Raw genomic sequence first — 27,296 nt, forward strand, 5'->3', positions numbered from 1 at the left:
TCCTGGTGACACTCCTCATCGGCTGTGAGCCCCGGCGCTCACCTGCATAATCAGCCTTCCGACGCTCTGCATGCAAAGCGCAGCGCGGGCCTTTAATTTAGGGGCTTAATTTGTGATTATTTCTGCCGACGTCTCGAGATCGTCCCTGACTGAGTCTGCCTTTTTATTGCTCCCCTTGCTGTTAGATTGTCACTCAGCGTTTGGCTGGTGCCGCGTTAATGATGGCTGTTGTTGGCTTAATGATGCCGTTTCGGCATTTAAATCACATACTTAACATTAATGACCCCTTCACACTGAGCCAAGCTGAAGACAACGACTCAGAGTCTTTCCTGGGCTCTTTTATCAGTGGCCATACTGTTTTATGTCTACGCCCCCTCCCCCAAATCGACCCTGGGGAAAAAAACCCTTGAAAGATTCAACTGTATCTGTCTCCGTGAAAAACAATGCTATCAGGAGGGATCAAACCTGGCGCTCCTCCTCACCGACTTTACTGGTTTGTGAACGGAGACCCGCCTCCTTTGACTGGGGCCACAGTGACAGACATGAACTGAAGGTGGAAACTGCTACAGTCTGGCCTTGACAACATGGAATGAGGCATCACAGCCTGCGGCCATCTCTGTACTTGTTATGTTAAATTGAGTTTAGAAACAATTTCAACACTCCACTGAATCCACCAAAGCAGGGAACACAGAACAATACACACACACACACACACACACACACACACGCGTCTGACCCAGTTCAGCGGTCGCACCAGACTGTCCTGTTCCTCATCTGGGCCTGTCATTTCTCTGGGGCTGAGCAACAGCGCTGGAGTTCAAGCAAGTGACAGGAGTTCAGCTCACTGGCGGAGGATCCTTTCCCACTATAATTAATGTGACCCCCTCTAACCGGGGGACTGCTCAAGTGCTACATGTCAGATGGTGTCGGCAGCAGGGTAAGCCAGCCAGCGGTCGCTGCTCACTCAGAGGGAGTTTATCAAAGTGGAGGCTTTATTTTGCGCTCTTTAGAAATCTGCTGTGCCCGAGGGATCAAACGGGCAGGAAGCTCAACGCATGCATTAAGTTTCATTTGGTTCCTTTGTTGAATGGTTGAGGCAGAAGGAGCGCAAACTTCAACCCTTTGGCCCTTCCATGAGCCTGTATGGAAAGACTAAAACAGGAAGAGCACACTGATCAACCCTTCCATGTCCACCAATGGAAAAAGGTAAAAAGATAAAAATACAATTTGGCGCCTCTCACCACTGCAACCTGGTGTGGAGCCAGAAGCAATCTGTCCAATCTGGCTGAAAGCCTGGAGCATGAAGAGGACGCTCCTTCATGCCTTCATAAAAAAAAACAAAAAAAACATGCCTTCCAGCCATTCCAGGTGTCCTTGCATTAATGATAGACCACAATGAGCATTATTCGCTGGACGGTCACACGCTTGGGAAAAAGCCTAAAGCGTGAAGAGTGCACTGCCTGCCTTTCCATCAGCCTGCAGGTAGAAAGAGCAAATCTGTGCGCTGACAAAGAGGGTGGTTGGAAAAGCACATAACTCCCTGGTGAAGCAAACACGCAGAAGAGGTTATGTTTGGAGTATCACTTAGTTTAGGGAAAAAGAAGAAGAACGGCCAACCAAAACAAAATACCAACTCTATTATTATTATTATTATTATTATTATTATTATTATTATTATTATTATTATTATTATTATCCGGTAGCTAGAATGTTTTCCTTTTTGGCGTGGCTCCGGACAAATTAAATAATAGTTAATAATTTTACTGGAGATGCACAGCAGTGTTTTGTTTTGTTTGAGCTGTAAAATATTAACTTTTTAGGTAAACAACAGATAAGAAGTTGGTGGCTTGGTAGCAATGCTCTGTGGGTCAAAAGGTTAACTTAGATGAGAGATTTGAAGTCAATTTGTGCAGCCTTTATCCCCTTCATCAAAACCAACTGCACATTTAAGATCACTGAACTGTTACTTTACAAAAAGTAAGGTGTTTTATTCTTCCCTAAATAAAGGTTAGAGACTAAATCTGTCTATTGACTGCATATTGACAATATTCAACTGCAAACTATTCTTATTTGAATCTGTTTTAGAAGTAACGTTTCAGAGGAAATTTTCCACTTGATTTCACTCAATTCTTTTGGGCACAATTTCTAGACCTAATTATTATTTTTGCTGAATTTTATTTTCACTATAAACTTTGACATTTTCTTGATAACCCCAACAGTGGGAATAAAAATCCATGTCTACAGGGAAGTGCAGTTGTTTTTTTTTTTTTCAGGAGCACTAGCAAGGCCTCAGGACAGTGACACTATTCACAGTAATACTGTATTGACACTAAGGGGCTCGTTTTTTCGACTGTAGACACTGTCTGACTGTTAAACAATGCTCCGCTGTTTAAATTTCCACTGACTACATGGTGAGGCATATTTATAGGGTTGGTAAGTCAATAAATCCTTTCAGATCCCATAAAACAAGCAGCGATGTAGCATGACTCCATACCAGTGGAAGGGGTCACATGTTGAAAAGCAGCAAAATCAAACATTGGTTCTGAGGAACAGATTGGTCTTGTGGCGCATGTATTAAATGAAATGTTTATGGGAAAACTAAATGGGTTATGAGGAAATATAGTAATCAACCACAAGTTGGCTGGGAAAAAAAGGACTGAATATTGCTGGAGCAGGCCTCTGGAGGGCCCTTTTGAGAGGTACCAACTAATCAGTAAGCAACAAGTATAAAGAAATACAGTCAAAAAATGTGCTTTATAATAGTGCAGAAATGACATGCATTTGCTTTTCAAGAACATTAAAGGGACACTATTATTCTACAATTTTACTTTTAAATTGACCGTATTTTGTGTAAAAATGTTGACTATCTACCTGTCAGCAGCACGGTGGCATGAAGCCCAAAGTATTTACACTTTGTTATGGCACACCTTACTCTCCTGCCACATTGACACTTGCTGTATCAACTCCATTGACTGGATGCTTCATAGCTGTATAGTTGTTTTGACACTGTGTTCACATCCTGGATGAGACAAAAAAAAAAACAACAACCTGCTAGCTTCACTCCTCTAGCTCGTGGTTGGGCCTTTGTGCAGTCACAGCCTCTGTTCCGTCAGAGCGGTGTGAAGGAGGTTAAGTGTCTCCTGGAAGTCTTTGATCCTCCTCCTCCACCAGGAATGCTACGGCTCGCTGCTGCTTCTCAAACACAAACCCTGAGAGGACTAAAAAAAAAAAAAAAAAAACACTCACCAAAGAACTCATAAAATCTGATTCACAACACGCCTCCATCAGAGGGACTGCGTAAGATATAGTCGAATATGTTTATATCCTGGACTATCTGAGCCCAACATGTTTACTACTAGTAGAATTTTTGGGGTTTTATTTTCAATCATTTAATCAAGAGATCTTTCATCTATTACTTCCTCTTTCATCATTGATGTGTAGATTATCAAGAGCATGACTAATTCTGTCATTGATACTACCAACCGTCTGATTACTCAACTTAAAGGTCCCAATTTCTCTGGGAATCTCCTTGCCAGTTTTATAGAACGCTAACGCTAATATGTGTGGCTAGTCTGGACTTTGCTCACTCTGACCTCCACAGAAATGAGAAAAGTCATTCATTTTGTTTTGCTTGCTGTACTCATCACACTTAAAATCAACCCCTTTGTGATGTCATACAGGAACTGATACCTCTGCCAATTTAGTCCCACCAAGCCAGGGTCATTCTAGGGTCACTCTTTTTTTCCTTTGAAGATCTTGTACACATCTACTATAATGAACCAACCATTGAGCCACTGGGGTAGAAAATACAGATCAGATGGGCTGAATTCAAGTGGGTTGAATTTAGGAATTTAAAATGGCCCACAGGTGACGTCAGGTTTGTTCTTGGGCAAACAGTGTCGGTTTTTATTAGTGGCTCGGTGGGCTGGTGCCATGCGGTGGGTGTGGGCTGATAGAAGAGCAGCAGCCGTGACTCTGCCGTCATACCTGGAGAAACGGCGGGGGAGTCGTCACTCAGCATGGACAGCAAGACACTCTGGACCGCTGCTTGTCTGCTACTTCTATTATCAGGTAACAGGAATCTTTCATCTTCAACAAGCTACAATTTCACCTCCAGACTGGAGCAACGAGAGCAAACATGGTGCACACTTTAAACCTCTCCGTGAATAGGTTAGTTAGGTTAGGTCAGGTTAGCTTAACCCTATCCCTTCTGAACATGAGTAAACATTTGTTTTTTGTTATTTTATTGCTGACATTTTGTACATTCTAATTCTGCCTCCATTCTCAGTAAAATAATAATGAAATCAAATTTCCAAACTGAAACAGGTGCGTGTGAAGGGGAGGGCATCCTGCCTGCCGGGCCCCTGAGCGGGGCCGTGGCCGGCACGGTGAGGTTCACCACCGACCTGACTCCTTCCGAGGTCCCTTTCCTGTCCATCATCTGGCACTTCAAAGATGCCAACTTAATCACCATCAACAGCGCCGACCTCGTCGGGGACGGCTACGGCGGCAGGATCTCGCTGGACCGAGCCACTGGGTCCCTGGAGCTCAGGGAGCTGGCGCTGGCGGACAGCGGGACATACGACGTCACCATCTTACCGGACGGGGCGCTGCAGAAGCAGGGGAGTGTCACGCTGGTTGTGTACGGTGAGTATTAGCGACCCTGTGGGTTTTACAGCATCTGCATCTCTTCATCTCTTTAGACGCATCCTTCAGTTTGGGGGACGAGGGCTCTTTTTTGCTACATTACCGCATTATTCATTGCATCACTTTTAGTTATTATTATTTATATATATTTGGATGTATATGTATTAGTTAAACAGGGTTACATATTTTGAGAAATAATTGCTATATTCAGTCAAAATATACAAACTATGATGAGCTGATGAGAAGAATTTAAAAAAGAATTAAGACCAATAAATACAAATGTAAATGAAAAAAAGCTAGTTTTGCTGTACTGATGGTGGAAATCGAACTATTTAATCAAAAGTTAATTACTTAGTTTTGTTGGGAACTTAGATTATCAGTGGATCATCTTCATGTGGATTGCAGGTATACCCGTTGATCCTTTTTTTTTATTGTTTCCATCAGTTTAGGAGGCCTGCATCAATGTGATTGCAGTGCAGCTCAGTGCATCATGTGATTCAACCTGGATAACCTAAGTCTCAACTCCTAAAGTCTGGCACCTGTAAAGGCTAAAATGCAATAATAAAGAGAGCAGGCTCGACATTCTGAATCACACCGTCTGACCCAATTGCAAACAAGAATGATTACTGTTATCATCACCATTATTATCATGTGTCATTTTTCCTCGGCCCTTACTGTGTGCTGCCAGCTCCGATAACTGGCGCCGCCGTCTCCAGCCCTGAAGCCGTCCTGATAGAAGGCAGCAGCTCCGCCAACCTGAGCTGCAAGGCCTCCGGCACCGTCGCCACTCGGCTGTGGATGAGGGACGGCCAGACCCTCCGTCCAGGCGGCAGCCTCAGCTTCTCTGCCGGCAACCAGACCCTGTTCCTCCAGCCGGTCGGCAGCTCCGACCACAGCACGTACCTCTGTCGCATCAGCAACCCAGTGAGCCAGCAGACCGCCGCCTACAACCTCACCGTCAACTGTGAGTCCGTGCACAAAGATGCCCGTGCACAAAGATGTGCTGCGATCAAAAGGCATCTGAAGGTCTGAAGTTTCTCTCTTGCAGACGGGCCGCATAACATTTCGATTCAGGGGCCTCCAGAAGCGGCGCTGGGCCGGCGGCTTACGCTGCGGTGCACGGCGGACTCCGTCCCGCCAGCTCACTTCAGCTGGATGTTCAACGGCAACGAGACGCACGTCAATGCCTCGACCTTTGTCATCGAGAGCCTGGGAGAAGAGGATGCTGGGAATTACACCTGCACGGCCAGGAACACAGTGACCATGAGGGAAAACTCCACAGTTCTGGACCTCAGAGGTAGGAATTTGACAAGGGAGTGCGGCATCATCTACTTGCACTTTCATAGCTGGTCATTTTTCTTCTCTCTCTCTCTTTCTCTCCGTGAAGCATCCTGCACCGCTCTCTGCTGGTCAGGTGTGCTGCTCCTGTTGGGTGTTTTGGCTCAGAGAGGGTTGATCTGAGGGTTTGCAGGTAAGCAGTACTGATCCATGTCCTCCTGATGCTCTTCTTCGTCTTCTTTTAATGAGCAAAGCGGTCCCAGGCTTTTTTTCTTAGCCTGATAAAAACATGTTTGAAAACGTTAAAAATTGTAGCAAATTGAAGTAGATAAAGATTGGTCTCATCAAGTCCCAAAATTACACTGTCAAAAAAAAATATGGTTCTTACAAATTTCAAGTAAACAGTGAAAATCTCTAAATCACCTGCTAAACAGACTGGAAACAATAGAATGCATAAACTTTTACGATACAGCTTAGCATTATAAGACGGTAATGTATTATCATTTAATATTATTCGACTTATTTAACATTTTTATACAGATGCTAATTGACCTATTGGACAAGGTTTGCAAATTTAAGCTTTAAATGGTCCATTGTTTGTGCAGGGCGACATCATCTCGTCACAAATGCACGTTACAGCAGATGTCTCTTATGAAAATGTGTTAGTCTCTTCCACTCCCTCTACTCGGCCCAGTGCGAGCGTCATCCCCGCAGCCCCTCCATCACATTCCCATTCTGTGCAGACTCACCGGCTCATCAGCACTGGCGTCGGAATCCTGCAGCAGGAGCAGCAGCAGCAGCAGCAGCAGCTCTGGACTCCAGTGGGTGATTCATCTCAGACCTGCCTGGGGACGACATCCCCTTCCATCACAACACTTGAATTAATTATCACACGGAGACTATCATCAGCTGGACTAAGCAGTCATCTTTACACGTCTAGCCTGATTTAAATATTCATGAGAATTGTTCATCTTGGCACCTACTATGGCGATTCTTCACTTTGTCTTTTAATTTTTTTTTTCATGCATGCAAATGTGAGGTGGTGAATAAACATTTATTGAATTTTTTTTTTTTTTTTTTAAAGAAAAAACATTCTTCTTTAGCACAGCATCGTGTTAAAGAAAAGTCACTGTATTATGATAAAAAAAAATCTAAAATTATGACTTGCTGTGAAAAAGATCACTGTCTGTCTTCTGTATGCCTCACCATAAAGAAGCAACATTTGTTTATCAAGGCAAAAATAAATGTAATCAGGTTAGTAGTACACAAAACTCCATGGCTCCATGTCTGATCTTGTACATTCGGTACATTCTCCATTTGTGACACCCACCTTTTGGTTGCAATGACTGAACATTGCTTTGGGAGCGCGCCTGTAGTTTTTTTTTGGTTTGTTTTGATTATTATTATTATTATTATTATTATTATTATTATTATTATTATTATTAATGTCTTTCCCTGTAGACAAGCAATTTACATGCGGGCCACAAGCTGCAGTCAACCAACTGAGGCGGACGAAGATTTGCATTCCTGACCTGGTTACCCCAGTGAACACCTGTGGGTAATTCAGTTGGGGACTTTGATTGGTGGAGATAATTATGCATTGCTTCCTGCAGGCGCCTTGACTTGCAGTCGCTGGCGCGTTGCGTTCAGATTAATGTCCTGCTATGTGCACTTGTGTGTCTGCAGATTCCCATCGTCCTGTGTCTCAAAGTCAAACTTGACTGGCAGACTCAGAGATAGTCATTTATCTTTAGAGAGTCTCTTACATATATATATATATATATATATATATATATATATGTATATATATATATATATATATATATATATATATATATATATATATGTATATATATATATATATATATATATATATATGTAAATATATATATATATATATATATATATATATATATGTGTATATATATATATATATATATATATATATATATATATAAAAAGAACTCCAGAAGTTAGCAAACTTTAATCAAACCTTAGGCCTTGTCTCTTTTTTTTTCTCTGATATTATATGATTAAGAATTCCATCCGCGCCAGAGGTGTTCACAAATACCCTCATACTTTTCTCAATGTCATAATCGTAAGAACATGTCAGCCAATCAGAAGCCTGAAGGAAGTGACATGGGCATGACTGGAAATGATATCCAGCAGCAGCAATTGCAGAGCTAAATCTGTGGACTAATGAGAAAGTTGGGCTACTTCCGAATTAATCAAGTGAAATTTTGAGTCAAATTGATGAAGCGGTGACAATTATCCTAATATTATTAAGGATAATCAAGGCAGCCGGTTAGTAGGGCAGATCCAATGATCGCAGGGTCGTTGGTTCGAATCCTGACTCCAACACTTCTTGGGCAAGACACTGAACCCAGATTGTTCCCATTGGGCCTGGCAGCGCCAACAACTTCTTGCCATTTGAGTGAGGCAGGGTTAACAACTATATAGGGCCAAAAAAACTGATGTAAGGGCGGCAACTAAATATTTTTGATGCTTGTTTTATGTTCTTTGGCTCCGCTAAAAGCTCCCAAGATATAATTAGAGACTTTTTGACGTTATGAGGTTATGACGCTAATCACAGCGTGAACTTTAAGAGCCTGCTTTCAGTTTTAATTCCAGTCTGCTTACTGCAGCAGTTTTCTCTATCTGAAGTTTGTCACATAACGACGAGACTTCCAGAGAAGAATTGTGAATGTGAGTAATGTGCTGGCTACACTTGGTGGACGCTAAAAGACCTGGCAGCCTGTTTGCCAAAGAGGGGGGGTGTCAGAGGGTCAACACAGTTGGCAGGACACATCGTTTGGCAGCGAAAAATATCTGCACCAAATTTTGTGCCAATCTGCTCACTGAGATTTTTTAATTGTTACAAATGGAAAGCCGTTCAAAAAAAAAAAAAAAAAAAATTGCGCAAGATGATAAAGTTTCCGGGGCTTTGTCATCGGAACACTGCCACATTACACAAAAAGATGACCAACAACTTTATTATAACTTTTTCATTTTTGGTCTGTGTTCTGCACAATAAATGTGATAAGATCGTTTTAAAAAGTTACCACAGAAGAAAGTAGAAAGTAAAAGTCCACAAGGTGACTCTTCGTGAAATACACATAGAATCTTTGGAAACACTGTCTATCAGTGATTTTTGAGGTGAGATTTCCCAGCTGAAAAACTGAGCAATGTCTCTCTCCCTCTGTACCTGAACTGTGAAGACTCTCAAATTAGTTAAATACAAATACTTTTTTTTTTTTTTAGCTGAATACCATCAATGTTGACAAAAGAAAAAAGTCCATCAAAAGCAAAGACAAGCCTTGGGGGAGACAGTGGGGACTGTTTGAATATTTTTTATTCCAAAAGAAGTCGTGTGTCTGCAGGTTTGAACAACAGGGTATCTCTCGGAGGAACACCGTTGCACCATGAACCCCAACGCCACCCGTCCGACAACCCTTCGCCCACAACCACACTACAGAACCTCTGGCTCTTCAATAGCAATAATAACAATTTGATCATAATATTCATCATCAGTTTTAATAATCCATTGAACACTAGTATAGAAATATGAAAAATACCAAAGAAAAGAACATAAAAGTAAAGAAAGTTTTTTTTTCTGTTGGGGCAGGAGGGGGGGGGGGGGGGGTACGGCGTCTGTCCTGACAGCTGATCTGACTTGTTTTGTGACCCTCCCTTGCCCTTCATGTCCACACTGAGGTCATTTTGGCAAATACAAGGTTAAAACCCCCCTCTTTACTCCCCTTGGTGGAAAAAAAAAAGCTTTTCAGCTCATAAATGCTATCAGCTGGTGGTTTAAAGCTGTTCGTAGCCACTGATTGACCATCATGTCGCCGTGGAATTTTTCAGTTTTGGACACAGAACAAACCAAAGGTGACACAGAAAGAGAGCAGACAGAGGACAACGTTTGAAAACAATCTCTGATTCTACGGCCTTCTAAACAGCAAAGACATCAGAAATGAATTATTTACGCTTTGTTTGTGTGTGTGCGTGCGTGCGTGTGCGTGTGTGCGTGCTCAATATGTGTGGGAAGTTTTGTTCATGGAATTCTCAACACTGAGGCAAAAGAAAACAGTGAAAGACACAGATCCAAACTGAGAAATGTTTGTAAATACTGTTGGCATAATTGCCATACTTGTTTCCTGCCTAAGGACAGGGCTGTTGGCATAAATCTCACAAATTATTTGTTATTACAAATCATTGTGGTCACCAAAAGAAAGAAATTTAATAAGAGGTTGCCAAGATTTGAACGGCTCAATCAACATTGCTTATCTTTTTTTCACATAAAGGCAACACTTTGAGGAGAAAACAGCAGCAATCAGAAGGAAGTCTGACGTAGTTGCCTTTAGTTAAGCCCCACCTCCCCCCAGCTTGGTCACTCTCCCCCTGTCGAGCTTTCATACCCCAGAGTTTCCAACTGTATCAGCAAGTAAGTAAAAAGAGTCAGTCAGTATGTGTGTGTTTCCAACCTGAAACCTCCAAACAGAAAATGGTGAAGCACCAAGTTTGCAAGACATTGTTTGATATCAGCTGTAGAGTTGAAGACATACTGCAGCGTAGCCCTGGACACACATGTGTGTAGCATGTGTGTCCAGGCTTGGTCCCCTTAAATTACAGAGCCCTGTTAATGTAAAAGACATTTTCAACAGTGAACTCAAATCAAATATTTCAAAATATTGGTTCTCCACCACCTCAAACCCTCTGGTACCTGCAGGCACCATCGGGGACAGGAACAAAGGTGTTCTTATTCATTTTTGATGCGTTCAGCTGCTGGTGCAGTCGAACACACTGCTTCAACAACGTCCACAATCGCTCTTCTCTGCTTTTCTGAGGTTGGAAAGTGAAAAATCCAACCGCTCCATCTAAACTTTGTCTGAATTCACTATCAGCGCAAGTACCAAAGGACACCGCTTCCGTATGTAAAATTCTACAGAAAACTCCACGTAGATACAGTTGTGAAGATGGGACTGGGGTGTGGCCGCTGGACGGGGGGTTTGGAGTCTTAGCAAAGGGTGAGTCAGACTGAGTCAGACTCTTAGCTGGGAGACATAATTATAGTATCATGAGAGGAAATAAATTGTGTGTATCCTAAAAATCACTCCAGCCATTAAGCTGCACCCCTGGATGAGTAAGTACAGCTTCAACCGGTGTGTTTATGAACCTATTCCATAATTAACTAATTGATCACAGAGACACAGCAGAGTCAGTGACCTACAGTAAACAAATTTCAAATGTAGCACTTGATATTGACGCCGTTGGACAAAAGACGCAACCAGGGAACGACAGAGAACATTGCTGCGGGTCGTCCATGTCCAGTCAGAGTGAAAGAAGAAGGAAAACGTGCTTCGGAAAACCACAGCACCTGACCGCAGTCGTCGTTGCCGCACGCTTAGGACTGCATCTCATCCTGTCAGCTTCAATCACCGTCCCTCACAAAAGCAGCAGCAGCAGCTGCAGCAGCAGCAGCAGGCCAGCTCCAAAGCTTTTTGCCTCTCGACAGGCCACTCGCCATGTTGATACCGTATAAAACGGGACGGCAACCGACTGTTATCACTACAGCCTGCCAACAATTTCTATTAAATGCGAGAAACAAGGAAAGTGTTAGCGCGTCAGCTCGCCAGCCAAAGTCCCTTCAGGCTAATCCGATTAAAATGGGCCAAATTATGCTGGACGTTTTTTTTCACCCCCTCAAAGCACTTTTCTGTTCGACCACTCCAACAACATGACACCATGTGTGTGCGTGTGTGTGCGTGTAATGTTTACTTCAGGGTTTGAACAAAGCAGATTTATGAGACTAGAGTGAGAAGCTACATAATGCTTTGGCTACAATCTGTAGTTTTAGTCTTAATGGAGTTTATCGGCAGTAAAAATCACAAATGTCATCGGCCATATTGATGTGGTATTCCATTAAAAAAAAAAAATGGGTTTGAAACTCTCAACCAGTCACAGTCGACTCACTTTTCCTTAATTGCGCCAAAAATGTGTGGCCTGAAAAAATAACTCTCATCATAATCTCCTGAAAGGAACTTTGAGTGGCTTCCACAATCTAAAAGCAAGAGGCATTTCATTTTACCACCTTCCATTTTTAAACTATTCATGCAGCAACACTTCCTAAAAGTATAAGCGAAAAGACTACCAAGTTGTTCAGAAGCGGTAGGTGACTTTCTGTCGGCGACCAAAGGGTGAACAGAAGCTTCCAGAGTGACCAAAGCATGCGTTCGGTTTCAGATGCTGCCTGACTTCAACACAACGGCACGGCTGCAGCATTAACACCAATTAAAAGTGGCGCGATTCCCTGGCAAGTTTCAGCCTGAACCTATTTATCAGCATGTTTCTCGGCGTTCAAGCCACTCCCGAACGAGTCCCCGACCACCGGGGAAGTAATTAGGCGATCAAAAAGCTTGAGACAGTATTGACGGGGCCATGTTGAGTCTATCGCTCTGGCAGGAACCTCCGCGGGAAACGGCCAAGTCTGTTAAAAAAAAAAGAAAAAAAAATTGGAGAGGATGGAGAGAGCCGCAACGACACCCTGCTGGCACATTAACAAGCCTAGTGAAAGATGCCCGGAATTAACAGATCAGGACAGATCCGCTAATGCAAGTCGTTCAGTTGGGGGTTTAAAATTCGGCGAGGCGTCATTTTCACTCTGCGTCACTGTCTGTCCCCGTTGTCGCCTCCCATGTTCCGTCTATTGAAAAAAAAAAAAAAAAGCCCAAACAGAGGTGGAGAAGAAGTCCGGGCTTGCCGAGTATTATCCTGGATAACGAGACACGATTTTACATTTCAAAGCCTGATAGTTGAACGTTTGAAAGAGGGCTGCAGCTGCAAGGTGCCGAGTTCTTCTCTCTTTCAGTGGGCAAAGACAGAAAAACAGGAAGCACAATTTTTGTTTGACGTCTAAACACACACACGCGCGCACACACATACACACACACACGCACGGACTGAAAACTAGCGGGCCAACTCCAGCTACTTCCCAGGCGTCTCTTCCCTGATACCATCTCAAAAAAAGCAGCTGTTGGGGGGGAGGGGGTGGGCACAGGGAGGGACACAAAACTCTAGCACACAATGAGGCGCTGTCATGTTTCTTAGTATGTTATAATCCATCAAATTGTCACAAGTAAGTCTGTATATAACTCTGTAATTCCCACTATGGACAATGGTAACAAAACAGGAAAGACAGTCAGTGGGGGGAGAAAAAGAAAAGAAAGATCTGGAAATAATTCTGTCAAGTTTTTTTTGTTGTTGTTCTTTCTTTCAAAGTCACTTTTTTTTTTTTAAATTCTGTTACTTATTTATTTTTAAATCACATCCGGGGACAGTTTGTCCTCCAGTGAATGAATATCCACAGAGGAGGTGGAGGGGGGTTGTGTGTTAAGCTTCCAGGAAGGTGGGGGTTGGGGGGGGCATCTGAACGGTCTGATTTGAAGGAAAGATGAGGGGAGAAAACCATCAATTGGTCATGAGTCTCTGGGATGGATCAGGGCCAGGCGGTCCAAACCTTCTCCCAGGAGGCTCGACGCGGCTTCAGTAGCTGCCGCAGTCCTCAGGCTCCGCCGGACTGAAGGTTGTTGCGTCTCCTATGTATATAAATCCATTCTGAGGTGACTTTTGCTCACTTCAGCGAGCAGAGTTTCTCGCAGCGATGTCGAAATGTTCCTCCCAGTCTTCTCCCGGCCACCTCTTCTCACCCCTCCTCACCCGCTGGCCTCTAGTCCTGCTCACCCAGGAGGTCCGTGGCGATGCTGCCCGGCGGCGGTGGGACGGGTCTGGAGGAGTGAGGAGGAGGGCTGTTGTCTCTCCGCCGCGGGCTGGGGCCGCCGCCGCCCTCGCTGTCCGTGTTGGACGAGGACTGCGGCGGAGGCGGCGGCAACCTGGGCAGCGGCGCCGACGCCGGCGGTATCCTGGTGGCGGGGGTCGGCCCCGACCTCAGGTTCTGGATCCTGCGGCACTCCTGGCAGATCCGCACGTGGGTGCAGCCCCGGGCGGGCAGCATGACAGGCGTCGGGGCCGGCGGAGGAGGGGGAGGGGTGGCGTTGGCCCCCAGCGGGTCTTCCAGGATCCGCTGCGGCCCGGGCGCCAAGTCGGCCGCCCCCACGTTGGCTCCTCCTCCTCCTCCTCCTCCTCCTCCACCTCCTCCCCCTCCCCCTGCGCCTGCTCCCCCGCCGCCGACTCCACCCGTCAGCGGCCCTGCGCCGCTGTACAGCTTCCCGTTGCTGAGGCGCATCTCCCTCACCAGGCGCAGTGGGCGCGGGGCGCCCAGGGCGATGCGGGCGGGGTGCCGCAGGCCGGCGGTGCTGCTGAGGGGGCGGCGGCGGCGCATGCGGGAGCTCTTCTTACAGGAGACGGCGTTTCGGAACTCTGTGATCATTTCCCGACAGACAGACACCTGGAGGAGAAGGGGCAGAAGGCGGGGTGGGGGTGGGAGAAAGGTAGGAGGGGGGAGGGGCCACAGACCCAAGGTAGGCAGGCGGCGGAACGAGACAGTGGAGAGGCAGCACAGTGATAAAAAAAATAAAATAAATAAATAACAGGGGAGAGGGGAGTGGAGAAGAAAAACAGGGGATATAAGGTCAAAATAAAACAAACAAACAAAAAGACACGAGGTCAGAAGCAGGAGCCACAGAGGGACAAAAGAACGGACGTGGTGAGGCAAAGTGGGTGAGGGGAGGTGGCAGGAAGGAGGCGGATGGGGCGGAGGGATGGTTGAGGAGGAGGAGAGGGGGAGCGAAGGACGTGGCGGGGGGAGGACGTGGAGATGGATAAGACACGGGAAGACATCCGAGGAGCAGAGAGAGTTATTACAATCCCAAGACACACACACACACAGAGAGAAACACCAAAATGTTGTTTTTAGTTCATGGGCACTTCGTCATGGCACTGTGCACTATGAACGGACAGGCAGGCCTGCAAACAACGGCACACTCCCGCACACACACACACACACACACACACACACACACACACACACACACACACACACACACACACACACACACACACACACACACACACACACACACATCAAAACACACTTTCACACCCATATTTTTTTTTCTTTCCGCCAAATCATTCCGCTTGCATGACTTCTGCAGTTATTCTCCACACATGGCAAACAAAATGCATCGAGGTGATCGGTACGGACAAACAACATTCTCGGTGTGGCGAGAGGAGGGTGAGGGGACAAAACAACAACAACAGAGCCAAAAATAAATAATAATAATAATAATAAAGAAAGAAAGGAAAGTTTGTGTGCTCACATAAACAGAAACAGTACTCATTGTCTGAGCGGAAGCACTGATGGGTGGATGTGTTGCGTTTGACAGAGGAGGCAGAGAGCGACACACACACAAACACGGAGACAAACACGACACACACACACACACGCACACAGTGAGATGGGTGAGAGGTAAATCCAGGAATGGGAACGAAGAATACCAGCGTACATGTGAGGCATGTAAAAGAAGACACATCGTGACATTTAATGCCAGGGAATAAGATCACACTCATCACACTGTTTAGTTCTTTCCTTATGCAAGCAAATATTGGCATTTCTCACAATATTGCTTATCCGTAGCATCGAGGTTAGCTCACAGACACAGTAACGGCAGCACGCTGTTAAGACACCAAACACACTTGGGCTACAAACCAAAAAAAAACAAAAAAAAAAAACATGCAGAAAATAAATTCTCTGTCGTTTTTTTAAGTTTGCAAGAGGTTCGAGGTTCCTCCTGTCTGGCATGCACATCATAACGCACAACCTGAGATGTTACGGCACGTTACGCACACACAAACACACACACACACACACGCACGCACAGGTGGACTGGACAGACGGGAACTAATGGAGGCAATAAGCTGAAAAAGTAAATCTACTCACTCGTGCGCACCCGGCACGCACACTCACGCTCACACGCACACACTCACGCACAACGACGTAATCAAAAGGGTTGGCGGGATGCCAATGGGAACCTACTGGGGTGTGTCTGTGGGTTCGGCGAGGGCAGGTATGAGGGCATACCTCATCGGTCTCTGCCGAGCGGCGCGTCGACCACACAAACTCCATGATGGCCACAAACACGGCGATAATGAGGCCGCAGATCAGCACCACGAAGATGCCGCCGATGTTCTCCATGCCCAGACCTGACGGACAGAGAGAGAAACGTTAGCGGATATCCCGCCGCCTCGCAATAACCGAGTGACGCGCCAGAGGAGAGCAGCAAGGAGGGGTTGGTTTAACATTTCAGGGGAAGAGAAACGCTTGTCCGTCTTGCTGGGAGTTTAATGGCCTGTTCAGCTTCCCATCTGGGAGCGAGCGCAGAGTGGTGCGAGGCCCGTCACCGGCTGCAGCAGCCGCTTATAGCGCAGCGTCAAGCTGGGAGAGCAGCTTCGTCCCAGTGCTGGACGGGAGGGGACAGAACAAACTAGATATCTTTACATTCTGTGGTCCACTGAAGCTGTGCACTGACAGATCTGAAAAGTTCTTGGAGGTTCGGCCCTGCGATGAGCCAAATCGAGTTGACCATCCATCCGTTCATTCTCCAATGAAGCCCGAAAATGTCCCATTGGAGGAAAGCCCAACCTTTACGTCTGCTCGCAGCACTGTGTGTGTTTTTTTGGGCGCAAAGAAAACACAGACTGTCCGAAATGAGTCTTCTGGTGTCTCCCCGATACAAGAAAGCTTCAGTTTCAGCCAAAACCGAGTGTATGAACAGAAGGCCATATGCAAAGGTCTTGATCTAGTTTCCTCTGAAGAGATGCAGTGCTGGAGTCAAAACTGGGCTTATAATGACACATTTAATGCAACACTTTGTCCTTTCTTTAACTGTACAATTCCTCTCTGTAAAACCACTGTTTACAACATTCATTCACTTCCACCTATTTTTTAGTCGACTGATTATTTTTCACACTGCGAAATTTGCACGTTAAGAGCCTTGTACTTAGCCTGTTCTTTTATTTTATTTCATTTTATTTTAGTTATTGCATTCTTCTATTTCATTGGCACTGTGTAAAAAAATTGTGTTGGTTGAATGGAACTCTTTCTGGTCCCTTGACTCCCTCTTTACCTCCCTCTCTCCTCCCCCTTTCACATCTTCCTTTGGTCTCTTTGGTTCTTCTGCCATTACAAACACTCAGATAGTCGCCGTCTCTTAATGGCGGGGTGAGATGTATCGATACTGGTTTGTGTGACACGGTGTAATACGAGATGTCTCGTTGCAAAAGGATGACGGCAAGGTGCGAAACCAAGGTTACATCATCCACTATCAGGCCGGTCAGGCGTGCCGTGTCAGCGGCACAGCGCCGCTCTCACCAACGAGAGTCAATGAATCAGAAAAACTATTATCATTTGAAGGCAGACAATCTAAACAGTGTTGCCTCAAGCCAAAGAAAATGACTGAGGCGGCGTCGCCTTCAGTAACGCTCCCACAGATCCACTGAGCTCGTCCTGGCCCTTAAGCTGCAGGACGACATCCGCTGATGAAAATAGATTTATCAGCTTCTGTATTTGCCCTTTTATCGAATATCAAGCGTGAACGTGTTTCAGCTTAATAAAAGGGCTGTGAAAAATGACCTGGTTGCCCCTTTAATTCAATTACAAAATGCAAATGGCCCATGTCGGGGGTTGGTGAGCCAATGGCAAAATGATGGCCCCTGAAATAGGGACAGTGCACAAATGAAGCCCAGTGGGGCTGAAAAGTTGGGCTTGAAATATTCTTTCCTTTGTTTCCACTTGTAAAATACAGCCTTAATAAATAAATAATTATCTTACAACAGTGGGATGCTATCCTGGGCATTTTCCATCACTGTCATTTGGAGGGGACGCCTGAACGGAGCCACTTATTCTAATAAAAGTCCCATTACACGCCACCTGAGACAAACAGAAGCCGTTTTTGGAGGAGTGGATTGTGCTCAGCACCCTTCCCAAGGACATTAGCCATCAGCTGGGCTGTAGCAGAGAGCCAGGAGCCCATTAACTGGTGGAAGGGTGGGGTCTTGGGGGTGGGGGGTGGGGTATTAGGGAGAAGAATCAGGAGAAGCGGAGACTGACGGCTGCAGCAGTCGACTGACCTTTGGCACGGTGGTCCTCCTCTTTGGGACACTGGCCGCCCTCCCACCACCTCCTCTTCAGTATCTCCAGCCTGTTGTTCTCCTGCAGCTGGAGGATGGCCAGCGTGATCTCATCTCTGAACGGAGAGCCTGGAAACGGGGGAAAGAAAAAAAAAGATAGCAAATCAGCATAACAGCTGAGATGAAGATAAAGCAGGTGCGAGGGTGGAAAAAAACACGTTTATTCATCAAGGGGATGTCGTGGGGAAAAAATATTTGAAGAAAAGTGATTAAATAAAGGGAGCGGGGGAGCATATGAAAGGGTTGTTGTCGCTGCGAGTGATCTTACTGTGAGAATAAAGAGAGGATTAGGGCGGAGATGAAGAGTGAGATTAGGACTAGACAGATGTGGCGGTGCAGCCGCTGATCAGACGGCGCATGAAGCATGTTGGAAACCAAACAAGGCAGAAGAAGAAGAAATAGAAGGAGGAGAAGGAGCTTTAAAAGGGCTGGTTCACCCAGAAATGGAGTCTAAATGACCACGATAACTTTGCAGAACCATTACGATAATTAGCAGAAATCACTGCAAATGCGTTTTCATTAGCAGTGCTCTCAGCGAGAAATGGGAAACTTTAAAATTTGCTGATACTGCGGCATTTCTTGAAATTCTGTGAGAGGGGCGGCGGTGTCCCCGAGAGGAAACAGAGCTAGCAGAAAGCCTTTTGTGCTTGCGTGTTCTGTAGAAGTCAGGGTAAGGGAGAATAACTGGAAACAGTGTGGTTTTTTTTTTTCTCTCTCACTTCTGAATCACTTCCGGCCGTTGGAAAAACCATTTTCAAAAAAATACATCTGGTTTATCCTGGACAGAATTGAGCATCTAAGGCAATTGTGCTTCTTTCTGGCTGTGTTGCAGAAATATGTGGGGGTTTTTTTCAAGCACAACAACACCAACAACATGGCATTACTGAGCAAGGAATCTTGCACTGCATAAACCACCTCTGCAAAGTGCAGTTTTACGGAGCTTCGGATGAACCCAAACTGTCTCTGCAGCCATAAATCTAAACAAGGTAACTGTCCATCACTCTTAAGTGTCTCCATAAGACCCAAAAACGAAATATTTTTTCCACTTTAATCTCTGCAATGTTTTGTTTCCTCCTTCAGCTCTGCTGGGCTGAGCGTTTGCTGCCTTTTTGCCAGAGCCTGATTGAACATGTCGTACATCCATCAGGAAACCAGCCCAAAGACAACATTTACAAAAGGAAAAATTGGATCGGCAAGATCTTAGACAAGTAAATTTAGGCGACTGAATGGTGCTGATTTCTATTTTCCTCCACTTTTCTTTAGACCAGATTACTGTGATGCACTAACAGCACCCATTAGGGCCAAATAGGCTGCGGAGGAGCAGGTCATGTGCAAAAAAGGGCAGAGGACAACTTCAGGTCTAATCTCTTGCCCATCAGTGTTGCTCCATGTTTCAGTTTAGCATAATTGACCGTCAGCGTGGGGAGTTGGTCAAGATAAACATTCACAACGTTTGATTTGTGTATTTTTTTCCCCAGTAACTGAGAAATCTGAGAAATTCAGCCATCTTGCTCACGCTGAACACACTGGACATTTTCATATTTTTATTACACTGTTTTTTTTGTTTTTAATTAAAAAGGGACTTTCCTCAAACACTTCCCTCCCTTTGGTGTAAATGCAAGGGCAGGCAAATGCTGGAACCATCACTTGCCAGCGGCAGGAACATCCTCTGTGGTTCCAGTTGCGCGTTGCCTGCCGGTACTTTTCCAATCAATTTTTAGGACACATTATTGATAATTTAAAAGATCTAATCAGGGACATGACAGCAGTATATGTCAGCTTCCATGACCTTTCCACGCCCGGGGAGGCCAGCAGCAGCTTTGAATCCTCTGGCAAAGGCGAAAAAGATGAAAAGGTAATTGAGTGTTTTAGCTGCAGGGGCTAATGGGAAGAAACACCCTGCCAGAAAATGACACCGGCCAAATCAATACTGGTGTTTTCACAAGCCTATCTATAAGACCCAAGATAATGAGGCGGCGCCTTTTATCTATTTCTGCCACAATATTTACGTCATTATCACTCAAACATAAAACCGCAATCTAGATTAGAGAATTCTTAAAGTTGCTCCCAGAAAATACAGTTGCAGTTTGGGGCTGTAACATGTACATAAAGGCAGTGGTAGCCTTTGGTAGGCACAAGTGAGATTGTGAGGTCACAGGTTCGAAACCCCCAATCAACACGAGATTTGGGTGGTTGCTTGTCTCCACCATGAACACCATCACCACCGAGAGCCCTTGAGCAAAACCCCCGAAAGCCCTGGCCGTGCCTTGGCCATCAATTAAGTTCAATTTATTTTATTTAGAACTTTACACAGTTTGCATGTTCTCCTTGTGTCAGCGTGGGTTCTCCCCATTCCTCCCACATTCTAAAAACATGCATGTGTGGTGATTTGGGGACTATAAATTGTCTGTAGGTGTGTGCGCGAGAGTGAATGGGAGTGTCTTTGTTTGGTTCACAATGAGGCCCTGTGATGAACTGGAAACTTCACCTTGCCGGGATCGGTCCCATCAGATCCCTGTGACCCTGAGTGCAGGAGGAAGACGGATGGAGGGAACTTTTCACATTTTAAACAAGCTGTTCAGTCGCCTGCAGCCCTTTTGAGACACTTGTTTCCCTGTTTCCTGAAGATGCTAACAAAAAAATATGCAAATTTCTCCTGGAGATCAATAAAGTATCTATCTATCTGTAGTGAAGAGTCAAAGGAAGAGAAGTAGAAGGAGAAAGAACAGGATGAGGTGGAGGAAGAGGATTAAGAGGTGGATCCGATCCCTCCTGCAGGAAGGCATAATTATGAGTGGCTGCAGGTGCGTCTTCCTCTCACAACACCTGCAGCTGTCCACCAAGCCAGCGTTGTTTGGCACCGTGTTATTTGTGAGTTCTTGCTTCATACATTTGTTTATGTTAATGTTGTGTCATTCTGGCTGATTTAATTTGTAATATTTATATTGTTTGCAATTGAATGTATCCATGCTGAGTTAAGCCTTGTCATGTCGGCCACACATTCTCACAAATTAAAACATTTTCAACTGCATCCTGCACTCTTGGTGTCCGACCGCACTCCCATTTCGTTAGCCAACCTATGTTTTTACCAGCATAAAGTAAAATTTAACACTATCTATAATGGGTAGGGGAAAAAATTCTTAGATTAATCGTGATTATGATGTTGCCAATTAAGAATCGATTCACAAATTAAAAAAAAAAAAAAAAAGTTTTTTGTTTTGTTTTTTAAGGCCGGAACTCATGTGCGACTGCACTACAGCGTCGTACCGGATCGTCCAAGGTGACGCACACTAGATACACGAGCACGCAGATCCAAACCAACTCATGAGACGAGAGACAGACACACACGGCATTAAAGATGACTGAAAAACCAATTTGACCGGTTCCGTCGGGATTTAAAGCCAGCATCTGGCAGCATTTTGGGTTTTACGAGGTTGAGGGGAAAAAGAAACTCGACGAAAGTCACACTGTTTGTAAGTTGTGTCACGCTGCAAGCAAATATTGTGGGAACACGACGAACATGAGGAACCATATCGCCCACTGGCACCCGGAGTTGGAGGAAAAGACCAGACAACCATTCCCAACACCAGAACAAAGCTAAGCCAATACAGTCGCAAAGGGCGAGGCCAATTATGAAGTCTTTTGGGACTTTGTCGTGACTTTGCCGCGGTATGTTGCATGCTTTGGATATATATATATGTATAAAAATATGAATTGTGATAAATCGCGATTTTCGATTAATCGTGATTAATTGCATCGTAGCCCTCTGAATCGGAATCAAATTGAATCGTCAGGTACCCAGCGATTCCCAACCCTACTATCTACATAAAGACGCAGGCAGTGTAATTACCCAGCGGCATGCCAATGCCGTAGCCCTTGGTGTCCAGCAGGCCCCCGATCTTCGTCAGGTTGCAGTTGAGGCCGCGGTGGTACTCGTTCATGGTGCTCTCCATCAGGAAGGCGTACTTGGAGTTGAGCACGCGGGCGATGCCCTCCTCCGTGCTCTTCACAAACACGCTGGGCTGCTTGGAGTTCATGTAGTTCCACATCCGCTGGTAGGTCTGGTAGCGGGAGTTCTGCGGAGGAGAGGGGGCGAGGGAGAGATGAGGTGGCGCGATTCCAAACGTGCACATCATCTGTCTCGGCAGCCGCAGATAAAGGAGGAGGAGGAGGCGAGAAAAAAAAAAGGAGCGGTAGCTCATCCTCGATAAACATCGAAGGGAGGCGCACGTGGTGGAAGCGCGAACCCCCCGGTGAATAATTATGAGCCGAGTGAAACGTCAATGGGAAGCGCGCCGGGGCGGGGGGGGGGGGGAGGAGGAGGTGAAGAAGAGTAAAAGCAATGCGAAACGAGACAAGAGATTATTTGCGCGTGGCGTGTAGCCGATGCATCACCTTTCCCGTAGAGGAGTGGGGTGGGGTAAGGTGGGGGTGTGCTGGTGTGCACGCGGGAGGTGTGCAAAGCGAGGAAAACAGGATTAAGTGTTTACAGTCGGAGGTGACGTGCGGCATAAGGAAAGGGGGGCGGACGGCGAGAAATAGGCGTGTCAGGGCCAAACGTGTACTGTAGGAGTGTGGATTAGGTATCGAGCGAGGCTAAAGCGGCAACACACCGAAACCAGTTCCTGTTGGCAGACATAAAGCCTTTCTCCCCCTCCCCCCCTCCCATCCTCTAATGCCCTCAATATGGTCAAACACCAGCAGAATGAAAAATACAAATGCTCACAATCTGGCAGCGGGCCACTTCCCGTGCAAGTAAACAAACGCAACGGCTTTTTATGCACTCGCAAACACACCTACATACGCGTGCGTGCAGGCACGCACACACACACGCACACACATACACACACACACACACACACAAGCGCACGTGCGCGTGCACGCGAGCTAGCGAGCGAGCGAGGAGCGCGCCCTCGATGACAAACACAGATGCCGACACAGATGCCGAGAGCACTTTCATAAGCAAACACAGGCAGTCAGCCACTTAACGAAAACACAAACAGCCATAAAGGAAATGGCAGCATTACTCAGAGACGTATTAACAAATATGAGGACAACCACTCACCCCGGGCTCCAAGATAAAGACAAAAACAATGCGGTAAATCAGGCATTCACACACACACACACACACACACACACACACACACACACACACACACACACACACACACACACACACACACACACACACACACAAGTGCACAAAAAACTGGCTAGCCGGCGTCGCGGCTAAAAGGAGACAAGCAGGAAGTTGTGAAACAAAGTCGCACCATGAAGAACGTCATGGTGCTCCCTCCGTGGATGGTGCCGTACTCGATGTTGGTCTGGTCGGCCAAGTCGTCCGGAGACTCGATGGGAGCCTCCATCCTCTGGACGGTGAGGAAGGCGGCCAGGTTGGCCGTGTAGGAGGAGATGATGATCAGGGTGAAGGCCCACCTGCGAGTTGGAGGAGACACAGAGGAGCTTTGTGTGGCAGCGTCGTCTCTCGGTGAAGTTAATTAAGAAGCAGAAAGAAATCTAATTTCTAAATAAAGAAGACGGGAAGACAGAAATAACACAGCCCTGAAAACTTGGTATATCAAATCTGGATGATATGATTTGACTGCGTAATATAATATACGCAACTATAATATACGTAATATAATTTAATATGATTTGAGCAAATGGTTTGAGCTTTTCTTCATGTGAAATCTTCTTCCAGCTGTCTTTATCCATCAAATTAATGAAGCAGATTTCTTTTTTTTTTTTTTTTTAAAGTTTTTTTTACCGTCTTGCGCAGCAATAAGCATTCAAAACAGATCTGATTTAACGGTTCACAAAAGTTTACTAAATGACATTATAAAATAGCTCCCAAACAAGCAGACGATATTTTGCCCCAACAATAAGAAAAACCCTGTGGTTTCACACAAGCCGTCCCTCCAGGAGGAACTCCCACTAGACTTAGTGATACCCCCCCACACCCCACCTCGCCCCCCTGTCCCAAAGACCACTTCAACTCAGGGTAATTTCCTCTTCCTCGCCGTCTTCCTCTACACTTATCTCTGTGGCTCTTAGCGACGAGTATTATTTTCCGAGCGTGTGTCTCTTGCACACTGGTGTCTATCGCCACGGGAACTTCACCGAGAGGCTGCACAGACCTGGTTTCTTCCTATTTTTTCCTCCCTTGCATTGTCTGCCGAGGCTCAGGGGCAAAACTTAGACATATGTTAAAACATTTAAAATGTAAATGTCGTCCTCTCGTAAGGCAGATGGGCCACTAAACCAACCTTGAGGAAAAGTACATTTCCTTTTTTCTATCGATGCAAAAAAAAAAAAAAAAAAATTAAAATGACTCAGGCAGGCGTTTCTTTTGTTTTCTTCTTTTTAAACTGGCCGCTAAAGACACCTCACCACATGTTAAAAGGTTTCTTCTGCATGAGGCTGTTTCAATCTCTCCTCTACTTACCACACCCCGCTGACACATCTGGTGGACAGGGCTCTGGGCATGATCTCTGATCCCTGCTGCATGAAACCGCCCACGGGGAACCACAGGCTGTTTCCCAGCGTGTACTGGTTCTCCAGCATGTCCCGGCGCTCTCGCAGACACGGGTGAGGGTTGTACCACTCGTAGGGGCTCAGCCTGGGGGGGTAGAGAAGCGGAGAGCGGGAAACGACCCCGGTGGTCACGCAGTGGGATGCGCATCAACGCCAATCAGCCAGTGGAAAGAAACCTGTCCGACTACCGGCGAGGCGACGTCAGCCCGGGGTTACCTTGCAGCCAGGAAGAGGACGCAGCTGACGGCCAGGTAGGCAAGCAGCATGAAGAGCCACACGGCGGGGGAAAAGGGGTCGAGGAAGGAGAAGTAGCCCGGCTTGCGGCCCTGGTTGCAGGGAGAGACAGAGACGGATGGACAGAGAGGCGCAAGGCGTCAGGGAGTGTCTGCTCTGCACCGCACCACAAGGGGGCAGTGTCCCTCACTGTACTTCCCAACCAAAAAGTCTGCAGTGCTGCTGCTGCCACACGCTAATGCCACAATCCATAGACGCTCCGTCTCGCAGCAGGGCCACTGCAGGAGCCGCGCTTGGCTCGCGCTCACCGTCGCTGCAGCCCCTGCCGCCGCTGCTCCGTCACACAGCGGTGAGCAGTTTAAATTGCACCTCTGCGTTTCAGTGCGAGGCGTAGCGTCGTAGCAGCGACCCCCCCACCCCCGTCTCCCAACACCCCCCAGCTGCCGGGGATGAAATATTACATAACGTCGGAGCCCCGTCTTTCGAGATCCGCGCTGCAAGCGAAGGGACCCCGCCGTCTTCTCGGCGACCTCGCCTGCTTTGAAAGCGGCGCAGAAAACAAGGGGAAATGAAAGCAGACGCGAGATCTGTTGGTGTGTGCGGTGTGTGCGGGCCCCCAAATAACAGCCTCACCAGTTGAACTCTGTACAAGATGCTGATCCCCAGGGTCATGAACGGCTTAGAGAAGTCGATAACTTTCTCCCTCTCCGACGTGATGGTGAAGCCCGCCACGGCCAGGTCCGCTTTCTGTGGGATTGACAAGGAGAGATAGGCAGTGAGATAGTCGCGGGGGCGAGTTAGAAGAGAGAGGGAGACGTCAAGTGGTCAGGTAAGCAGTGCAAAAATGGGAAAAAAAAAAAGAAGAAAAAAGAATTGAGGGACACTTGATGCTGGAGAGCTTTGTTGCTCCTGAGCGCCGAGTTCAATCCTGGTGAAAAATGAAAAGTTTTCCACCGTGATGGGGTGGTGGTGGTGGTTGGGGGTTGTGGTGCGGGGGGGGCACAGAGTCGAGCACTCGGCGGCCTCTCCACTGGAAGCGCACGCGCTCTCGCGCACTTCAGCCACCATCCAAATCAGGGCTAATTGCGAGTAAGCGCTGGGTGGCCGCTTTTTCCACCTGAACAGACGCTGGCAGGTCTCCGGCCGCTGTGCACTTCCCCTCCGTCTCTTCCATTAAAAGCTAATTGATGAACACGGGCTGCTAATTAGTACTGAGTGATCAGCCAGTGGGGAGGGCAAAGGAGTGGGTCGGGGGAGGGGCACGGGGGGTACCACTGTGGGGCTTGCCACACTGGGACCGCTGGTCTAGTAATTGAAGTTTACCGTATGGTAATTAAGCAAAAAAAAAGCAGGAGGGAGGCTGGAGAGGGCGGTGGGGGGTCTTATTAGTCTGCTTCAACTAGTGCATGTGACAGAGACGCGCTCGGCCCGGACAGGGGGGTGGGGGGGTGGGATGGGTGAGGTTGTGGGGAGGCGTGGACCGGGAGGAATGATGGCGCAGACAATTTTAAGGCGACGCTGCCCGACTCTGTTGGGGAATTAAGAAGTCAGCTTGTGTCCTAGATAAGAGGCAAACTCCCCTTTGAGGGCAATTTGAGACATGGGAGGCTACAGCCGAGTGTCTGCTTCACTGTTAGCGCTCTCTCCGCTCGTGGAGACACGGGCTGGCTGGAACAATTCGCGGTGTTTTGACTTTTTGGGGTTTGTTATTTTTTTCTGTTTTTTTGTGTGTTCTCCCAGCAGGCAGGAGGAGCGTGCTCACCCTGTTGATCAGCTCTCCGACCATGCCCGTCCAGGAGCCGTTGGGCTCCGGGGCCCCGTACAGGCCGTCGTCCACCAGCTTGATCTTAAAAGAGAACTTCAAGATGTCCGCCAACTCCCTCAGCATGTCGACGCAGAAGCCCTCGTACTGGTCGTTGCCCTGGAAGTCCTGGTAGTTGTCTTTGCGCATCACGTACGGGTTCTCCTGAACAGCGGGGGAGAGGGCCGGTTAGAGCGGGAGGGGAGATTTTCACACAAATCTCAGGATGTGGCATCGGAGAGAGGATTACTGAACAAGAGCGGGAGACTCTGTTCCATTTATATAGAAAACGACATGTCAATACCAGGAGACAGACTGGTAGACTGGTGGAAGAGAGAGAGATTCTCAAATTCTTTCCTGCATCCAGGATGTTGATGAGCATAGCGTGCACACCAACGATGCAAAAACAATCCCTCCGAATTTCCAGATTAGCACATAGTCAGAAATATTAAAAGATTTAAAAATAATGTTTGCTCATCTCTAAAGAGCAAATCAGAATTTATCCAAAACAGGGAACCAAAAAAATCAACTGCTATCAAGGTAGAAAAAAGAGCGAGAACTTTAGGTGGAGCAAGCATTATTCTTGTTTAACTCTCACAAAAAAAAACATTTCACAGTAAGTCCATCAATTTTATTGCCACACAATGATCAAAGTCAC

The 27,296-nt window shown here is 46.5% G+C and overlaps 2 protein-coding genes across 4 annotated transcripts in view; one reads left to right on the top strand and one right to left on the bottom strand.

The window, feature by feature from the left end:
- Window positions 1-3,962: 3,962 nt before the first annotated feature.
- On the top strand, window positions 3,963-7,331 carry LOC142904705 (cell adhesion molecule CEACAM1-like). Of its 2 annotated transcripts, none has more exons than XM_076050971.1 (6): window positions 3,963-4,071; window positions 4,327-4,647; window positions 5,336-5,611; window positions 5,696-5,944; window positions 6,035-6,118; window positions 6,620-7,331. In XM_076050971.1, the coding sequence occupies exons 1-5, from the start codon at window positions 4,020-4,022 to the stop codon at window positions 6,106-6,108; spliced, it is 972 nt and encodes a 323-aa protein (XP_075907086.1). In that variant the 5' UTR covers window positions 3,963-4,019; the 3' UTR covers window positions 6,109-6,118; window positions 6,620-7,331. The 2 variants fall into 2 exon arrangements, with proteins under 2 accessions (XP_075907086.1, XP_075907087.1); XM_076050972.1 differs by having other exon boundaries at window positions 6,669-7,331.
- A 5,387-nt stretch (window positions 7,332-12,718) lies between these two features.
- grik5 (glutamate receptor, ionotropic, kainate 5) overlaps window positions 12,719-27,296 on the bottom strand; it is an 84,474-nt gene continuing 69,896 nt past the window's right edge. The window contains exons 12-20 of one of the 2 annotated variants that reach the window (XM_076050991.1): window positions 26,600-26,803; window positions 25,471-25,584; window positions 24,820-24,929; window positions 24,515-24,688; window positions 23,340-23,505; window positions 21,920-22,145; window positions 18,010-18,138; window positions 15,962-16,083; window positions 12,719-14,329 (exon numbers count right to left, since the gene is read on the bottom strand). In XM_076050991.1, coding sequence (XP_075907106.1) covers window positions 13,652-14,329; window positions 15,962-16,083; window positions 18,010-18,138; window positions 21,920-22,145; window positions 23,340-23,505; window positions 24,515-24,688; window positions 24,820-24,929; window positions 25,471-25,584; window positions 26,600-26,803 — 1,923 coding nt within the window. In that variant the 3' untranslated portion in view covers window positions 12,719-13,651. Of the gene's footprint in view, window positions 14,330-15,916; window positions 16,084-18,009; window positions 18,139-21,919; window positions 22,146-23,339; window positions 23,506-24,514; window positions 24,689-24,819; window positions 24,930-25,470; window positions 25,585-26,599; window positions 26,804-27,296 lie in introns of both variants that reach the window. The other variant, XM_076050989.1, reaches the window with a different exon arrangement.

This window comes from Nelusetta ayraudi, unplaced genomic scaffold, assembly GCF_046127955.1.
Source record: "Nelusetta ayraudi isolate G7.1 ecotype Tasmania unplaced genomic scaffold, CSIRO-AGI_Nayr_v1 ptg000131l, whole genome shotgun sequence".
NCBI lineage: Eukaryota > Metazoa > Chordata > Actinopteri > Tetraodontiformes > Monacanthidae > Nelusetta > Nelusetta ayraudi.